Raw genomic sequence first — 19,211 nt, 5'->3', positions numbered from 1 at the left:
ACACGACAGTTTCAAAACTTTGTGATACTTTTCTCAAAGCTGCATTTTTTTCACAGAAGATTTTTTATCTTCATATGTGTCTATTACATCTTGACTGACATTTTGTTCTGATATTTATGTTGTAATCCTTTGCCAATATTTTTGGAGAAATTGCTGTATCTTTTAAGATTTTGATTACTACCTCTTCAGATGCCTTTCAGATTTTGTGATAAAACTCTAGTCTTTTTTGCTATTTTTGTAACTAATAAAAGTTACATGTGTAGTTCCATAGCTACTGTTTTATTGTTTAAGTTTATCATCTCGTCTGTGGCATCTAAATAGTGTTGACTTGTAATACTTCCTTTGTTACGTCTCAAGAATGTTGCTTTTGATCACTGACTATAGCAGTTGGTTTTTGGTTTTTGTTAAGAATGTAGATGGCAATTTATGTTTGTTCCATAAATTCTGCCTTTTTTATCTTCCAGGTGTTTCAGCTGATGTCAGTATTTCAGTAACTTAGAGGCATGCAGTCTTAGTTCACAACATTTTATTTTCTTTTTTGCTTTGTAGGGAATAGTTACTCTTTCCTACCCATTAACAAAACTCAGAGATGGAACAGACTTTTTCAAGATTGTTGTTCAAGGTACTACATTTAAGTATACATTTTAAATTTATGGTACTAGATCAGTAGTTCCTACTCTTGTATAATGTTGAGTAGAATGTTAGATTTAAAATACTCTCTAAAACTGTTCATTTTCTTAAAAAAAAAAAGTTTAAGATAAACTTATGCCATGTAAGTTAATGGAAACAATACAGTCTTTATATTTCAGTAGACTTCTTGTTGCATAACTTTTTAAAAGACTGTCCTGGCATTGTATTAGCTATGGCTTTAATAGTGTATTTTCAAGCTGCTTATCATAAGAAGGACCAAGAAAATGGCACACATAATAGTTACCACATTTTATTTTTTTATATATATATATATGTATGTATGTGTGTATATATATGTGTGTGTATATATATGTATATGTATGTATATGTATATATATAGCATATACTATGCATATATATATAGAGAGCATATGCTATATATGCTATGTAAGAGCACCTTTAATATAGGTCAGTATTTTGAATAGCAGCAAAATATTTGTGTTTTGTTCTGTTTTAATTTAAGCATTTAAGAAAAGGAAATTTCACCTGACTACTCAAGTATTTGAATACCAGTAGCTAGATTAGCACTTTGAAAGACCTAAGTTTTTCATCATGATATGAAATGATATCAAAAAGTAATGTGTTCCTTTTAAGTCTTAAGTTTATCATCCCCTCCAGTCAACAAGGTGGAGGAGGTACTTTGTCAGGGGTTTGTTGGATTCAAGGAACTTTGCATTTCCTTCCATTTCATTCTCAGCTTATTCCTTGCAGTGGCTAGAGAATCACTTGTGCTCCCTGTGAGCCCCCTAACTCCTGAGCAGCCAGCCTGGGGTGTGCAGCTCCTGCCTGGTGCCCCTGCCTGTGTTTGGTGTTAGCAGAGGTGAATGGAATTGTTGGGGCCTCAGTCAGTCTCCCTGCTGGCTCCAGGTTTCTCAAAGGGATGCTTAACCTCCCTGAGTCTTGCTGATTTCAGTGACTGTTCAGGAGAGGAGAGTTCATGCACATTCTCTATAGAAACATAAATTTGTGCATTTAAATCATTGAAACAGTAAAAAGTATAAAACTCTTAAAATAACATTATTTCTGCTTCAGTCTTCCTGGAAGGCTATTAATTGATATTCTATGACCTAGATTATCTTCAGTTTATAGATTCTACAATGGGATCTCTGTTAATGTGACTGTTAATCTAACACTATACATTGAATTATCCAAGTGGAAATCTTTTTCATTTCTGTTTAATTGTACACTGGTGTACAACAGACACATTTTAATCCTCTTATGAAGAATATACTGAGCAATATACCTGTAGTTAGCACACATCCTGTTTGTACATTAATTGAAAAATGTTAGTCTGTAGATCAACTTGTTTAATAAATCTGTTTCCACTGCTGTTTTGTTTTGGAGAAGGTGTAGTGATTGGAATCACTTTTGCTTTTTTCCTCCAGATTCGGATAACTTGTGTTCCCAGATCAACAGCATCAATGTTTTAATATATGGAAAAATGGCAGAGGATTGTGCAAAAATTATACACCATGGGGTAAAAAATCCACCAAAACATATATACGTATAAATTCTTGGTTTAGGAATTGCTTTTTGTTTTTCACAGATGTGTGTTGACTTCTTTTCTTGTCTTAGTCTGCCTATCCCTGAAATTGGAAATAGTCTGTTCAGTCCCTTCAAATCGATAGTATTTGCATATGTAAATTCTTTCTCACACTAAATTGAAATAAAGCAATTCTTTTTATCAGTGCTGTTTACCTAGCAAGCAAAGGATCATGAATATGGATAATAGAGAAGTCGCCCATTTATATTCATACTTTGAATGTTTTGCCATTTGATAGGATATATTTTATAATTAAATTCACTTAAAAGACAGTTACACTAAAAGATTTAAAAAAAAAAATTCAAAACTGCATGCAGGATTTTTTTATTGACTTGGTGCTGGTGTCTTGTTTTGTCAGAGATAATAGTTTGGTTTGATTAGCTCCAGGTAAAAGACTTAGACAAGTCAGTTTGTGAGACAATGTCTTACCTCTAAAGAAGGAAAACAAGATAAAAACAATTACCTCAGTCTTTTTTTTAAGACTGCCTATCCGTTTACTGACATTTCAATATTAGCCAAATATGAAATTAAAATTAGAATATGAAGCAGTACAAGCTCATGTTAGTGCTTTTTCATTTGTGATATGAATTCACACTAAATCATAGAATAGTTTGGGCTGGAAGGCACCTCCGAAGATCAGCCAGTTACAACCCTCCCGTCATAGAGAGGGACATATGGGCAGGGACATATTTCACTTCATTAGATTGCTCCAAAGCTCTATCCAAGATTACTTTGAACATTTCCAATGATGGGGCATCCACAACTTCTCTGGGCAAATTACAGTCTTTATACAGATTCCTCAATTCCATGTAATTTTCAATTTTGATGGGGAAGCCAGAGTGGAAAGATCCTGAACTTATTCGCTAAATATGCAAGCTGCAGAATCTTTTTAAATTCAATGAATAAATCAGTTTTGTCCTGATAAAAATACAAATGTTGAACAGGGCATTGAGCAGCAATTAGAAGATAAAAAGATCATTTCTAAAGAGCTGGGTAGGAAACTACAACCCACAGGCAACAGCCATTAAACAGCCAAGGTGTGCTAGAACCTCAGTTTGTTTCTTCCCCAGTGAACTGAACCATCAAGACCTCATGTCTCAAATGAGATTTTAATTTTGGAAGAATATGAATATGTGGAAGCAATGATTTCTGAAGCTAGCAGAGTTTGAAAAAAAGCCCCAATTTTTTAGCCATTAAAGAATTACTTCAGTAAGGTCCAGAAGGTAGTGTTTATTTGCTACATATCATTTCAGATTTTAGTATTTTTTAATTTCCATATCATATCTTTCTAAAGTTCAATACTATAAGAACTTTAGCTAAAGTAGCCAGGGGGAGGAGCTGGCGATTTCTAAAAAATGTGAGTGACCATGTTGTCTTCTGAGAATCTTCTCAATCTGCAACAGAATAACCATCAGGAAAAATATCATATTTCCTGTAAATCACACTTTCTGAATGAGGGAAATGGAATTTTTTTTTCCCTTTAAAAACGTTGTTTGAATCACATAATTTATTTATGCAATACACTTCTGTTGACATCAAAATCCACCAATTTAAGTAAATAGCTTTGATTCCCAAGGCTTCTTAGCTAAAGATGAAATGGAAAGTAATCTATTTTGAAAACTATATAACATTAAATTTCAAAGCAGCGTGCAAATATTAGGAAAATTTTTTTTGCATGTTTAGAAACTACAAGTCACAACCTGTCAAAGTTGACTGTGAATTTGTAAAAAAATCTGAGACTCTATCTGTTCTTTCTGCCTGTAGAACTAGATTTTGAGGTTAGTGCTGTCTTTTTCTCGTGGAAATTGCACAGTCCTTTCACAGTTTGAGAGGATGTTTGTTTTTGGCTTTTTTTTAATGAGGTGCTACGTATGGCATATATATTACATGAGAGTAATCACTAGTGACCTAATACTACTCCAAAAAATTTTCACTTATCAGCTTGTTAAAAGGCTGAGTCTATGTAATTCTGAAGTTCATTCTGACACAGGAGAGCAAGACAAGAGAAGTTACCTGTACTGATCTCCAGTCCTGTCTCAGCAGCCATATCCCAGAATTTTGTGCAGTCTACATTCTAATGAAATGCTGAAATGGAAATAATGTATAAGTAAGACATAGCTTTTTAGATAAAGGGCAGTTTTACTGTTGAAGGAACATTCTGGGTAGCATCACCTAACAGTGAAAGGAAAGACACATAGTAACACCTGATTTTGGCAAAATTCCTGCAGTTTCCTGAAGTTTATATTTGTGTGTTTCTGTATCTGGAAAGAATGAAACAACTTTCATGGATGTTAGTAGGACAGCATGTTAGAGGTGCAGAGAATACTGAGTGTTCTAATTGTTTTGACATGTTTTAACTTAGCTTTGAGTATGGCTTACTTCTAGGTTTATATATTACTTTTTAGTCAAAGTGTACAGTGACACTACCTGAAAATCATCATGCCCTAAGTAGTTTCATTATGAATTAAACTGTCTGATTAAATTTATGTTTTCTGCAGAAATTTTTTCCCCAATGTTTTAATAACTACATATATCACTGTCACTTAATCTCGAAGCCTTTCTTTTTCTTGCACAAAACATTAAGGTTTTGGATCTTAAACCATTTAGCATAGCATTGTCAGATTGCTGAAATAGCAAAAAAAGCACTGACATAGTGCAATATTTGCTAAAACTGTCAACTTCAATCAGAAAACTCTTTTATATGTTGTAATCAAATAAATACATGAAGAAAAGTTATTCAATAAAAGTTTATGGAAGTGCTTTTGGTAGAAGCTTGAATAGAAATAGGGTTCCAAGTCTAACATGTTTATTGGAATGGAGCACACCTATACAGCCCTGCTAAGCAGTTCTGATAGCAAGGGAGCCGACTGTAAAGGAGCTTTACATTGTATCAGATAGCTTTTTTAATCACCTCTGATTACCTAAAGATATTTAATGTATTCTCTAGCTTCTCCTCCTTTTTAATTTTTACTTTTTTTTTTCTTTTTATTTGGTGAGGTTAATGCTAAAAACATGAGCTGCTGCTGGGACTCGAATCATGTACCCTTTAAATCTCTTTTTCTTTTTCATTTTGTGGTGTCTGAGGAACTTTGTACCAAAGTGAAAATAGAGTTAGAATTGTTTTCTGTGTCAGAATTTCAGGAATGATGCCAGAGATGTTTATAAGGTTGCTTTTGCTACCAGAAACTTACCTGTTGATTAAACTACCTATTTAACCCTTAAGGAAGCAATTGGTCCAGCCAAAACAGAGTTTATAAGAGAGTTTCTTAAAAGTAGAGCTGTAATTCAGTAGGAAAGAAGCTCTAAGAAAAAATGGTTTATTGCTGCTGGTCTTATGTGTGATTTCTTTTTTACCTTAGTTAAGCTAACCAGAAAGCAGTCAGTCATTATTGCATTCAAAGAATGATTCTTTTGCTTTATTCAGTGTGAATCTTCCTCCCTAGGCTTTGTCAAAAATAGCACTCCATTACAGTAGCATCATGAGTGTGAAAATTTTAGCAGAATTAAAAAGAAAAGCTTCCTGGCATTTGTTGTAAATATAAATTCCATGGGGAGAAGAGCTAAATTGGGAAGCTTAAAGACAGTTTTTACAATTTTTTCAGGATTTTTGTTTCTTCAATGTCATGAGACTTTAGGGTGAAATTTCACATTATATATTCTTAAAATAGAGCATGTGTTAGAATCTCCATAATTTTCTGTTATTGCTCTGTCCCCATAGGAAACCTTCATAGTTGCAGGATTCAAGGTGATAAAATTGCCTGCAGAGAGAGAGGATGCTAGACATGATTGTCACCTGGAAGTGTCTGAAGAAGCTGGATCAACCATTTATGTATGTGGTTGCCCAACTTTTTTTTTTTTTTTTTTTTTTTTTTTTTTTTTTAATTTACAAAATGCGAACATTTTGCTTTATAATAAGAAAAAAACAGTAAAATCTATGTGAAACTGAAATGGTACAGATTATTTACCATGGTCAACAGGAAACAAGAGATGTTTCCTGTGTGGGTGTGTGTGCTTGCGTGCACATGTAATTTTATAATAACCCTAACCAAATTATTTTCCAGGTAAATTTCCACTTGTCAAGTGGAAGAATTTTACTATGGTTGACTTTAATTCCCAGAGCTGTTTAAACTACTGTTGTGCATAACACTTTTCAATAATGCAGACAAAGTAGAGGGTGCAAGAGTAATTTCAGGTCTAAAATTTTTAGTTTTCTCTGGTCTATGAGTTTGTACTGTTTTAACTCAAATCATTAGTTGTTGCTTTTCAAATACATGGATTGCTATAATCTAAATTTTATACAGAGAATTGTACCCTTTTGTCCTGAGTGAAATATTTGTTCTTTTGTACTCTTGTCACATCTGTTCTGTTTAGTTTTATCTGTATAATTATTGTTTAATTAAATCCTAAATTTAAGAATTTTTTTTTTTTAAATTTCAGAAAAGCACTTTTGTTTTGGAATTGACCTCTATAGGTAATTAGTACTTGCCACACAGCTCAGTGAAAACCAGAATTATTTAAAATGATAGTGCAGACTGTTTCATGGCATTCATTATGTGTTGATGATGATGATATATAGGTAGAAAGAATATTTTTCATTGAATATCATGGATAGCAAAACCACCCTGAGTCTGAATAGGTGTGTATAAGCTAAAAGTGTCTATATTTTAGAAACTGCTCCAGGCCTTCAACTGAGTATTGGCAACACCTCATGACATACAGTCCAATCCAAAAGACAATGTGCAGCTCCCTGAATGTCTGGGTTGTGCTGAAGTGTTTATCTCATCACTGACCACAGAATGGAGCTTGTGGCACTTTGTTTGGTGACACACATATTGGATGCTTTACATTAATATAAATGAGCTGACTTTGTGTGGGCTTCACTTCCCCAGTCATAACTTTTCACTGGCTGTTTTAAAGTAAAATCAGCTTCAGGAGTGCATCTGAGGTGGAGAGCAAAAGCAGAGCCCTGGCAGGAGTGGGCAGTGCTGAGGCCGGGCACAGCTGTGACATGGGGCTCTGTGTCCAGCAGCCAGGCTGGGCTGTGGCATCGGGATGGTGGCTGAGCCCTGTGTTCCTCACAGAGAGTGGGGAGTGTTGGCTTTTCATCAAATCTCCATGATTAGTTCTTTAAAAGACCTTACATTGAAGGTAAGTCTGGCTTATAAACAAGGCTCAAAAAGCTTAGGAACGATCTTTAAATAAAATTTATCCCATTTTGGTGGACTTTTTCCACCAAAGGAAAGTAACAAATCATTGAGAATAGAGCAGATCTGTCTGCTCTAAGCATTGACGTGTACATACATCTTTAATTACAAAACCTTAAACCCATTTAAGGTCTGTGTGTTAAGCAACTATAGTTTTAAAGTTTGTGGCCTCCAGCTTCCAAATGCTACTCTACTAATGTGACCTAACATATTCAGCTGGGTGATTTTAGAAAATGTGTGTATTTTTTTGAAGAACCTTTTGAATGAGTGTGAGTGCAGTAAATAACTGCTTTCTCTTCTTCTGTAGCTAAAGTTTTACTAGATGCAGATATGGTTCAGATATGGCAGAAATGTCTGTAGGGCTGGTTTGTATTTCTATATAGTATTGTATTTGCTTTAAAGTTATCAAATGTTGCTATATTTTCAGTAATTTCAATTTTGTAATCAGAAAGTTTGTTATTTTTTCTCCACAGATTTACACTAAACCAGGAGCAACTGCTGCTCTAGAAACTGTATCTGTGGTGAGTTTGTATTTGGGATATTTTTAAATCATATGAGATTAACTGCATGTTAATAAGAAGGTGTGGAATTCATTTTTGTTCCTGTTTAATTTATTTCCATATGCTTATCCCAGCAGTCATTTAGCTTTTAGTTTTTCAAAGAATATACCTGGAACACAAAATAAAATATGAAAGAAGTAGTACATTTTCTATACTTGTAGTATAGTTCTCATCTCGATCTCCAAATGGATTTCATGTTGGTTTAGGAAATTTGACTTAGAAAGGTAACTGTTGGTCTAAATAAGATTGTATGCTTGTGTTGTAAAAAGAAAAAAGGAAATATTAAACTTCCTTTGATTTAAAATCAGACTTCCAATACTGGTCTTAACATTTGTTTTGATTTCTATTTGGAACAAGCCCTTATGTGTCTGACTTAAAATTCTACAAGAAATAGTATTTTAAAAGCAGAGGAACTGGTTTATGAAATTTTAGTGTGCTTTCTCATGATGTTAAAGATTCAGTACCAATGGTGATAGAGTTTGTTTTCAATTTTTATTTAAAGTTCCTTTTTTTCAATATAGTACTTGAAAACCTAAGTTATCAATCAATTTGAGAGAACTCATATTCTTTTAAAGAGTCTAATCAGCAGCCTTGGGAGGAGAATAGTCCTTAAACTGTAGAAAGTAGTCCTTAATTTCTTTAATCCTCCAGCAGCTGTGGTATTTTAATCAGGAGATGTGCGCAGTGGCTGTGAGAGGTAACCTTGCTCCCACCGCCAGCCCAAGACAAGGATTCTGTGCAGTGACACTGCCAAGCAGAAATACAAAGCTATTTATATATGTGCTTTAAAAAGTCATCTGGATGGACATGTTAATCAGTAAAAAATTCTCTTTGATTGTTCTTTATTGTAATGACTTTTACTCACCTGGTTCATGTGCTGAAACTTACTTCAGTTAACTGGTTAGCTTATTGTAAGAAAGGTGCAATCACAGAAAGAAATTAAAACGTCTTGTGTGCTTTCTGAGTCTCAAGTGAATAAGATACAAAGAAATAGTTAATCTTAATTTCTTTTTTTAAGATGAAATAAATATGTCTGAGGATGAGTGATGTTAAAAGACAAAAATTCTGTATGAATGTTTGAATAATTTTTTCTTCTGTTCCCTCATTGTATTGTGCCTTTTCAGTCTGTTGCTCCAAAATATGTGTATACTCCCCTGAATCATCTTAAAGATGGAACTGTAGTGAACTTGTATGGCGTTGTGAAATTCTTCAAGCCTCCTTATATTAGCAAAGGAACTGGTATGTACTATATTCAAGAGATTTGAAATGTCCTCCAGCCAGAACTGTTCTTACTATGTTTGTTCAAAATCAACCAGAAAAACAAATTGATCCTTTGACCATAGCTTAGACCAGCTAATACCAAGGAAACAGAAAAACCAATAGATAAGAGATATCAGTCAGTTTAGGCAGACTGGTGGAGATAGCAAATGAGGAAAGTTCTTAAAAGAGATTTATCATTTGTCCAGCTACTTTAACAAGACTTCAGGGAACTGAGGATTTGGAACATCTTAATTAGATTAGACAAACACTGATTGCTGGAAATCATTAGGGCAGCCATTCTTTCCAGAAACATAAAAACGTGAAGTTAAATGCACCGACTTTCAAACTGGCATGTCTCTGAAGCAGCTTCGAGAGATTTTTTTCAGCGGAGTTATTTGTCAAGTTAATCACTTCAATTTCTTTAGTAGAAATTTAATAGGGAAAATGATTATTTGTTTAGCAACTAGTCCTTGCCAAAATGTCATTAATAACTTCCTGATATGCCTTCCCTGTATATTTTCAGTTGACATTATTAAAATAACAACAATATCACTGGAGAATAGGGACACAATCTGATATTTCTTATTTATGAAGATATTTGTAATTCACTTGCTTCTTTATAATGAAAATCTCTAATACAGTTCTAATTAGTCTGGGGTTTTGGGTAAAAATATTCACTAATTAGTCAAATATTTCAATGTTGGTTTTTGATTTTTTGCACAATCCAGAGTGATGTTTGCTTGAGAGGGTACAAAATGGTCAATGATTGTTCTGCATTGTCAGGGCATGAAGTGGCTCTTGTCAGAACATTCTGTAGTTGCTTTGGACCTGACCCAATCCTGCACCAATGTATTCTCTTGTATGTGTTGTAATTATAGAGTCATGTGGCTTCATGTTGATGCCCCCTGGAAGCCTAGAAAGTGGGGCCACTGTGCTTTATCCACATAGGTCTTTATTCACTATATAGATATGCCCTGAGGTATAAGATGCTGCTTCTTCTTACACATATTAAGGCTTAAGGCTGATGCTTTGCACTGTGTTCCCACTGAAGCTGGGTACCACTGGACTGGTACCTAATTTAGTCTTGTTGGCCTATATGATCTGTAATTAAAAGTTCATAATTTTCATTGCCATTATTACATTAGGTGAGTGTTAAAACACTGATGACTTAAGTGAATGTTCAGTATGTTCATAAATCATTTATTACAAAGAAAGTTGTTTTAGCTAAGCACGCTTTTGCTTGGGGCATATCATTTGAAACCTCTGTATGTAAGACCCTCATGAGTCCTGAAAACTAACCAAGAAAGTGCTTTAGGTCTTGCTTCATAGAAGAGACAGATGGGATTTTGTCTGCTTTCCTTCCCCAATAGTTTAAGATATTTTAAATTTTTAATGAAGATTATATTCTCCTCTCTCCCCTCTCTTAATCCTAAGGATATCTCAAGTACTTAACCTTGATGACATCTACTGCTTCCCCAAACTTTCTTTTTTAATGTAAATACTGCTCAGTGTTTTCCATAAAGCAGGGAAGAATGAAGAAGAATCCTTGCTGCTGGTTAGCAATGTAATAGAATTAATGTTTTATTTTTCTGGGGGAACCTTCATCTAGCATTTTGTCATAGATACATGCAGTGTATTTGTATGTCACATGTTCAGTTAAATCTCATTTTATCCTACCTAGACACTCATTTAGATTCTAACTATTTTATTTTTACAAAATATTTCTTAGAATCAAATTTAATAAAGGATAGCAATTTTGGAAAAGACACTTCTAATAATTTTGACCACTTCCACGTCAACAGTTCTACATGCCCGAAATGCAGATTAAGAATCAAATCAGATTTTTAAAGAATTTTTGAAGCCCAGAGTTTTGTTTTTGTTCTCAATTTTTATTTGGTCTTGAGCCAAGATAATCAAACAGCCCAGAGTTTGGTTCACATTATGTAGCTGAAAAATGAACTCTAATTTAAATGGTACCATTTGGCTTACTTGAATTACAATAGTCAATTTTTAGCAAGTAATAGCAAACCAGCTTTACAGTGTGAAGCAAACCCAGCACAGAATGTTGTGGTGTCCTTTTGTGAGGAAGCAGACTCAGTTATAGCTGCAGTAGTTTTTCCTTCAAAGTATTGTGTTCCATTTTGGGGTTTTTTTCTGAATCAAAGTGTTGAGGATTTATATAAGTTTTGCAGAACAGAATAAAAACTGTTGCAGTGGTAAAGACAGCAATTTCATTTCTGGACCCCTAGGGATTAGAATATTTTCCCTTCTGTTCACAGTGGCTTATATGCATTTCTTTTTAAAATAATCACTCTTTCTTATCTTAAAATATAGTTGATAAATTAAAGATAAAAATATTTAAAGGAATTAATAATAATAAATAGTTGAATTACTTTGATCTAAAGATTACAAATGATGGCATTGAAACATCTGTTTAGCCAGATGCTTCTGGTAGTTACCAAATTGTATCTCTAAAGTGTATTACCATGTTAGATATAACAAGCTCTAGTAAAACAGTTTGATTCTTCAGAGGTTTTGTTTTGGGCTTCTGCAGCATATGTTTGCATATACATATATATACACACACAGGAATGTGTGTACATTTGTATTATTTTTTCCTGTCTTGTTGAAATCTAAATGGTAAATCAGCTGGGTCAGCTGTTTGGTATTAGTGCAGACACTTGTGTATTGAATGGCCTCAGTAATTCTTGAAAACAGTATTAAATGTTTCATTTAGTTTTGAAGAGAGAATAATTTGCTACAATAATCTGTCTTTTTTGTGTGCATTGAAATAAAAGAAACAGAAGGCAATCTTTAATTAGAGTCCCTGACTGCTAACAACATTGCCCAAAACCTTTTTTATCTCTTGGAAGGGAGAATTTATTGGTTCAGGGTAGTGGGTTTTCCACTAAATGTTATTGAAGAATAAATATATGATTGCCCAAAGGGGGATGTGTAATTAGATTGATGCTTTCCACCTTAGCAATTTATACAAGCATATTTGTCAGGAACTGCTGGAGTCCTCAGTAGAACTACAATAAATTTTTAATCAGTAAATTCTAAACAACTTGTTAGTCCTACAATATCAATAACTACTAATCTGGAAAGATTTTTAAGCAATTCTGGTTTTCTTAGGATGACTGAAAAATGAGTTTGTACGTGAAGCTGTGGGGTGTGGGTTTTTTTGTGTTTTTTTTTTTTCTATCTGAACACACTGGGAAGAAATGCTGGCTTTCTGCTCATGCTAATAGCCAACATAACAGAGATTTCCATAAAAAGACTGGAAATACTGTGGCATTATGAAGGAAAAGTTGTAACTTGAAGAATGAACCTAGACTGTCATGGTAGTGGAGGCAACTTTTGATTTTCAGTAACTTTTACAGATCTGCAAGAGATTCCTATTTCAAACTATTTAAAGGACCTAGAAGCTTGACAGTCATCATTCTCCATGCAGACAGTGCAACCTTCACTGATTACCAAATAGTTGTGGAATTTTTTATGACATGAAATAAAGAACTTGTTAAAAAGTTACAGCAATTTTACTTTTAAAGAACAATAAGGACTTAGCTGAAAGAGTATAAAAAGTGTGTAAGATGCATGCAGACCATCACTCTGTACTATCATTTAAGTTACACATGAGTTATGTCTCCTTGTTTTTGTAACACCAGTTCTGGGGTGTTACCAGCATAGATAGCTGTCCATGGCAGGTGGTTCCTCACATGAAGTTAAGCCTGAGTGAGGATACCTCTCCATAGTAATTAAATATATTTTAAAAAAAGGTAGGTGCAGTTTAAAGTTCTGTGTAGCCCTGAAATTCAGTGATTTTACTGAGACAATCTAGTATGAAAGTAGAAAGCTTTCTTCTGTAGCATATAAATTTGTTGAACTGTGCATCCCTTGTGTAATATTTTTAAGACAGTTTATTGCAAGTTAAAGAAAATCAGTGGATTTTTTTTAGTCAATTTAGTTAATTTCCCTAGTAAGGGAAAATTGACTCCAATATGTAAACTTCCATTATGTATTTACTTATTTATTTATTTTTTAGCTTGGTAATGAAGGAATTTTGCTGTTTTGGGTAGTATATTGAGAAAAATCAAAAGTGTGAACAATGACATTATATTGTTATGTTTAACTCTAGGACATTGTATAAATTCAGCAATTCTGTATAGAGTTTGACTCACTATTTTTTCAGAAATGTAAATTCATTCACTGATCTATAATGCTACTGTGGAAAACAAGAAATGATTTTCACATTTCAGCTGGAAAATACAAGTAATTTTTTATTTTTAACCTTCAAAAAGGACTTTGCTGAATGAGGATTTAATTAAAAAATGAGTATTTATGCTTTGTTCTCAGAGACCTCTGTTGTAATTAGGTTTGTAGAAGTGATGTTTTGAGGTGATAAGACATGGAAGACTAAAGTCACAGAGACAGAGAAACCTCTATAATGTGGAAAGTGTTCCCTGGCTGTGTAAAGCAAGTGTACTGTTTTATACTGCTTTGACTAGGATGGTTATCAGTCTGTTATGATTATGCTAATTACACAGAAAATTGAGGTAGTGTGTTTAACTTCTACCATTAAATAGGCAGCTGCACATGTATGAAGCTGACTAGGTTGCATAATGACAGCATCAAAGAATAACCACAATTTTAATGTGCAATGTTTTTGCTATTTCCCCTTGAATGTGATGTTGGATTATATCAGTGCACTGTAGCATGTTATTCTGCATCCCCAAAGGATTGTAAATCTATGAACCATATGGGCTTTTCTTCTTAATTGCTCGTTTTGTTCATATTTGCAACAGATCTTTTAAGTTAACCTCTAGAATTCATACCCAAATACATCAGTCTTTAGAATACAGTTGCAAATACTTGCAGTTTTTTCAGCCAGTGACTGAAGTTTATTCTTGACATTCCTAGCATAAAATGTTAAAATGGCCTGTATGTGGACCTTGTGCCTTTGGTGGGAGTGGAAAAAAGTGATCTCAGCAACTTCTGAATGCAAAAGATGATTCAATATGTTCATGATTTTATACAGATTCAATAATGATAAATCATTATTGAATCTGTATAAAATCTTGGGGAGGAAGAAGATTACTAGTTTTATAGAAATACAGAAGGTTTTTGTATCCCTAGGAAAAGTTTTATTTCTTGGTAAGCCTTCATTGGATTTCTTTCACTGCTTCATTCACTCAAATCCTTAGGTAATTCAAAATTTTAAGTTTAAATGATAGCAAAATCTAAGGGTATATGTGCTGGAAATGGAAGAATATTTCTTTTGTAGCATGTATTTTAATTCAGTCTTGCATACCTGGCTTCATGTTTAGGGAATCTGTTCAGAGAGTTTACATATAACAATCATCTTTTTTGACTGCCTTCCTGTAGCTTTTTTATATAGGGCAAATCTGTCATTTTTACTAGACTGATAGCATTCTCTTTCAAAGCTGTCTAGCCACAACTTACGTGTCTGCATCTTTATAATGTGCATAATGGGGACTTTATTGACTTTGGTTTAGACCTACAACACCTCTGTTCAGTTCCTAGCTGTAGAAACTGGTGTAGTGTCATTATCACCAGGTGCCTCAAAGAATTACAGCTAAGGGAAGTTGGGATTTTTGATCATTTAGACTTTTTTTCTCTTTTTTTTGGGTTTTTCTTTTGAAGAGATGAGAAAGTATCTGTCAGGGCAAAACAGATTTGATTTGGGGAATTTAATTCATTGTCAGGTGACATAAACACCTAATAACCTATTCAGATATTGAGAAACAAAGGCATATTTGAACAGTTAGGGACAACACTGTTCCTCCACCTTTCCCAGGTTCACTTCACTCCAGGCACCCTCCTTCCTCCTTTCTAGTCTCTGTTCCTGTGGCTATGGTTACAGGTATCTGTTGGAGGGACAATAAGAGGTACAGGAGGTTAGGGCCAGGATACAGCCTTTCTTTCTACTGCTACTTTGTTTCTCAGGTAGGTTACCAGCTGCCATGTTACAAAAGAGCAAATGTGCTTTTACTCTGTTTATAAGGTATCAGAACATGCATGTTCTGTAAGCTAAAATGGAAAATACAGGTTTTCTTTATGTAATCCACAAATACTGCTTTGTTCTTGGCTGATCTGCATTGTCATCTTTGCATCTTGTTTTGATTTTACTTTTTAGATCATTATTAGAAGTAAAATTCTATGAAGTTTAACTTCAGAAAGGCATATTTCATATTTTTACTCTACTTTCTGCCTAGCACTGTGTGACTCTATTCTTGTGGTATATATATCTATCTTGCATATTTTGTTGAAATCAAGGATATGTAATTTTTGCTTTAATTTGCCTGCAGAACTTGTAGAACTCATTACCTTTTCAGAAAGCTGTGCAAAATAAATCTTAGAAAATTATTTTAATAAATTGAGGATATGTGCCTCATTTTGTAGAAGAAGTAATTGAAATGTGAAAGAATAGCATGCCTGTTGCAGACAGAAGAAAAAGGTTTGTGTGTTCTTGCACACTGAGCTGTGCTTAATCTCACATTTAATTTTCAGTTATTTGGGCTAATTATTGGCAAGATGGGCCACACTTCAGTTATTATGGTAGTGTAAAAAAATTAACTTTAAAAAGTTACGCAGATCATAGCAGAAAAAAATTGGCCATAGGGATGTTCCTCTCAAATTTAATATCTGTGTATTAATAATTCCATAATGCCTGTTACTCATCTAGACACTTTTATATTTTACAGATTATTGCTCAATTGTAACACTTGTGGACCCATCAAATGTGAAGTTAACGTGCAGTCTTTTTAGTGGAAACCTTGATTCTCTACCAAAAATTTACAAAGTTGGAGATATTGTTCGATTTCATAGAGTAAAGGTATGTACTAGGGTGTGGGGGGTTTACGTGCTTGCTTTTCTGCACTGAGAGGACCATAGGAATAATTTAGTTCTATATGTACAGAAATTAACTCTTGGAGACATTGGATAAAGCAGCTGATTGTTAAAACAGCTATGGTTATGGTGTGGACCAAAACTGAAAGTAAACTATGACATTTTTTCAACAACAACAATATTTATTAAACTACTTATTTATTAAACTATTATTAAACTACAAAAAATTATGTGGTACTTCTGGATGGTTAGAATTTAACTAACATAAATCAGCACAATTTATTCCTCTTCAAACTGATAGAATTGAGGAGTTTCTTTAAGTCTTCTCTTCTTCTCTTGTGGAGCACTTTAGGTCACCCAGAGAATCACTCCAGTAGAAGGAATCTGTCTGGACTTGTTAATGTGCAGTGTGCTCCTGCTGCTGCTTCAGTGTTATCCTGCTTTACTCCATATTTATCTGTATCAAAGGGCATGCAGGAAACTGTTTATAGCTTTGATACTGCTTCTGCTGGATGTTTTTCTTGTGCCTGCTGCAACTGTATAGGGAAGAAGAACCACCCTACAGGGACTAAATGGAAATCCTGTAAAGCTGGACCATACTTAAAGAGGTGCATAATGGGATGAAAGATGTGATTTTAATTTGCAACATAATCATACATAATTTTGTATTTTTATGTAAAATAATTATAGCAGAAGTTGAATGTAATGAAAGAGGCCAGTAAACAAAAAATAAAAAACCCCTTAAAACCTAAGAACATAACATCAACAAAAAAACCAGTTTGCATATGTGAACACTCTTGAGAGTGTCCTAGGAAACTTAAGAGATCTAGGAAATTTAGGATTGTACAAAAGGATGATAAAAGGGATAAATATCTGCAGCACTGAGCATGTACATTTTGATATCTCCTGTAGCAGGAGAACAAAGAAGAAAACCCCATGACAGTAAATTTAAAAAGTGGTAAGATTTATCCAGTATTTGATTTTTCTGCTACTGAGATTGTTAAGAAAGGACTTGTTAAGATTCAGAAACAGTCTTAAGTTACTCCTCTATATTATAAGTATTTACAATTGAGAGAGAAATTAGCTAACTTGTTCTGGGTTAGTATAAGGCTTCTCTAAGACCATCTATATATGTAATAAGAGTGGAATTAAATTGTATTTACATTTTGAAGCTTGTGTGCTGATCAGTACTTGAGATGTGTTATCAGTTTTGGAAGTTCATGAATTTGACTTCAGATGGGAAACTCTTACACTAAATTTTCATATTTTCTCTGAATCCATCAGGGTAAATGTTGTTCAGATACATTCATTTCAGAAATTCAGTGGAGGTAACTTGTTTATTGCTTCTGAAAACAGAGTACATATTTTATATATGTGAAGAAGGAGAAAGTAGAAAGGGACTGGTCAAAATAATATAATTGAAAATTGAAAAGTTGTATCGTTGTGGTAGGTCAGTATTGGTTTTTAAGTACAATTCAAGCAAACAAACAAGACCACTGTCCGGAAGTTTATGTATGCACCCTGTTTTAAGCAAACATAGTATTGTCTAACTTCTACTATTTATTATTATCACAAACTTACTAATGAAACCTACTGATATAGCACATGTAAGGGACCTCACTGCTCTGATTTGGCATCACTTTTTTGAGAAGGTCTAGAATTCTAAAATCCTTGTCAGTTGGTACTTTATCATTCTCCAAGATGATGTTCCAGTATTTAAAGAGAGAGTCTATCAATTTGCTTCTCATATACACTTCTTTTTTCATCACAGTTGAGCTAAGTATAAGCTAAGTTCTAAGTGGTTTCCAGTCCTAACAGACCTCCAGCTGCTCATGAGTTGAGAGCTTGTTTAATTACTTTCTAAGTGAAAATGATCTAGAGTGACTAAGATGTCTTTTTCTGGATGGGTGTGTTCTGATTACCCCAGACTAAGTAACAGGGTACTTTGGAAGCTTTCATATCCGATCTGAGCAGGTAGAGGTCTGATACAAAAGCCTGGTGCCAGCTTCTGGGAATGAACTGGGAAGGACCTCTTTCTCTTTCAGCCACTAGCAGCATAGTAGGGATGACTTCTAATTACACTTTCAGCAGTTCCTCCACTCTTTCCTGCTTCTGTCTCCAGGCTTTAATCACCTTTTCTTAGCTTGCTGAATGGAAAGCAAGCCAGGGTAGCAGAGGCCACAGTCTGTGAAAGCTGTGCTTATCAATAAGAAGAGATAGTTATACACAGCCCTTACGGCACGTCCTCTTGTTCTGTCTGCCCCAGATATGCTTTCAAGGTACTTCCAGGAAGTTGACATTGATAGCAAACACATTTTAAAATCACTGCTCCCACTTACACTTTTGGCTTCTAATGGATGACTTCTTCTCCTAGTAACAAAGGTGTTGGCAAGATCTGATGGTCCGAGCTAATAGGAATTTAGTGAAGACAGTTTTGTTGGAATTACTCTGGATAGAGGGTAATTTAATTTGCTTAGTATTTGTTGCAGAGAAAGAAAATTTTAAGTATCTTAGTAATAGAACTGGAAAATTATCTAGTTTTAATTACATTTTTGTTAATATTTCTTGAAGTACATCTTTGTGCATGTCATCCTATGATGATTTCTCATGAATTACAGGATTTAGTAATGTACAGTACTGTACCTGGGCTTTCAGCCACAATCAGTGCTCTGCAGAGATTATGGAAGGTGAGTCTCCCATCTCCCAGTATAAAAGCCAGGCCTGTGATCTATTTGTCTAGTCTTCTTCTGTCTCCATGGCAAAGAAGGAGTTTTCTTAGGTGGATTTTTCTTGGACCTGCCTTTTTATTGTTCGCTGTGAACGCTCTTAATATCTTAGAAATAATGCCTAATGGCACACTGTTAAAGAGCGGGAAAGGGCAATCTGCTGGTAGTGGCTAAGCCTGCAATATTTTATACTCCCTTGACTTAGGCAGAATACCAGCCAAAACTCCTTTCTTAAAATGCCTCAAACCCTGCTGTGATGATAGAGTGGTTAATTTCCTCATTGGCTTTTCTCTAGTATTCCTTATTACCTCTGAGTGATTCACAAACAAGAACTTATTTCCTCACTTCCAGTGAAGAT

General features: G+C 34.3%; 1 protein-coding gene across 2 annotated transcripts in view; it reads left to right on the top strand.

Moving 5' to 3' along the window:
* Window positions 1-19,211, top strand: part of POT1 (protection of telomeres 1) — a 59,928-nt gene that overhangs the window by 8,379 nt on the left and 32,338 nt on the right. Inside the window, exons 4-10 of one of the 2 annotated variants that reach the window (XM_059847219.1) lie at window positions 550-622; window positions 2,076-2,167; window positions 5,952-6,062; window positions 7,911-7,958; window positions 9,122-9,236; window positions 15,983-16,113; window positions 18,746-18,814. In XM_059847219.1, the coding sequence (XP_059703202.1) occupies window positions 550-622; window positions 2,076-2,167; window positions 5,952-6,062; window positions 7,911-7,958; window positions 9,122-9,236; window positions 15,983-16,113; window positions 18,746-18,814 (639 nt within the window). The remainder of the gene's footprint in view (window positions 1-549; window positions 623-2,075; window positions 2,168-5,951; window positions 6,063-7,910; window positions 7,959-9,121; window positions 9,237-15,982; window positions 16,114-18,745; window positions 18,815-19,211) is intronic. The other variant, XM_059847220.1, reaches the window with a different exon arrangement.

The sequence above is a fragment of the Haemorhous mexicanus genome, chromosome 5, assembly GCF_027477595.1.
Source record: "Haemorhous mexicanus isolate bHaeMex1 chromosome 5, bHaeMex1.pri, whole genome shotgun sequence".
Classification (NCBI taxonomy): Eukaryota; Metazoa; Chordata; class Aves; order Passeriformes; family Fringillidae; genus Haemorhous; species Haemorhous mexicanus.
The sequence above is the reverse complement of the archived record's forward strand: the minus strand, read 5'-3'. Positions and strand labels throughout refer to the sequence as shown.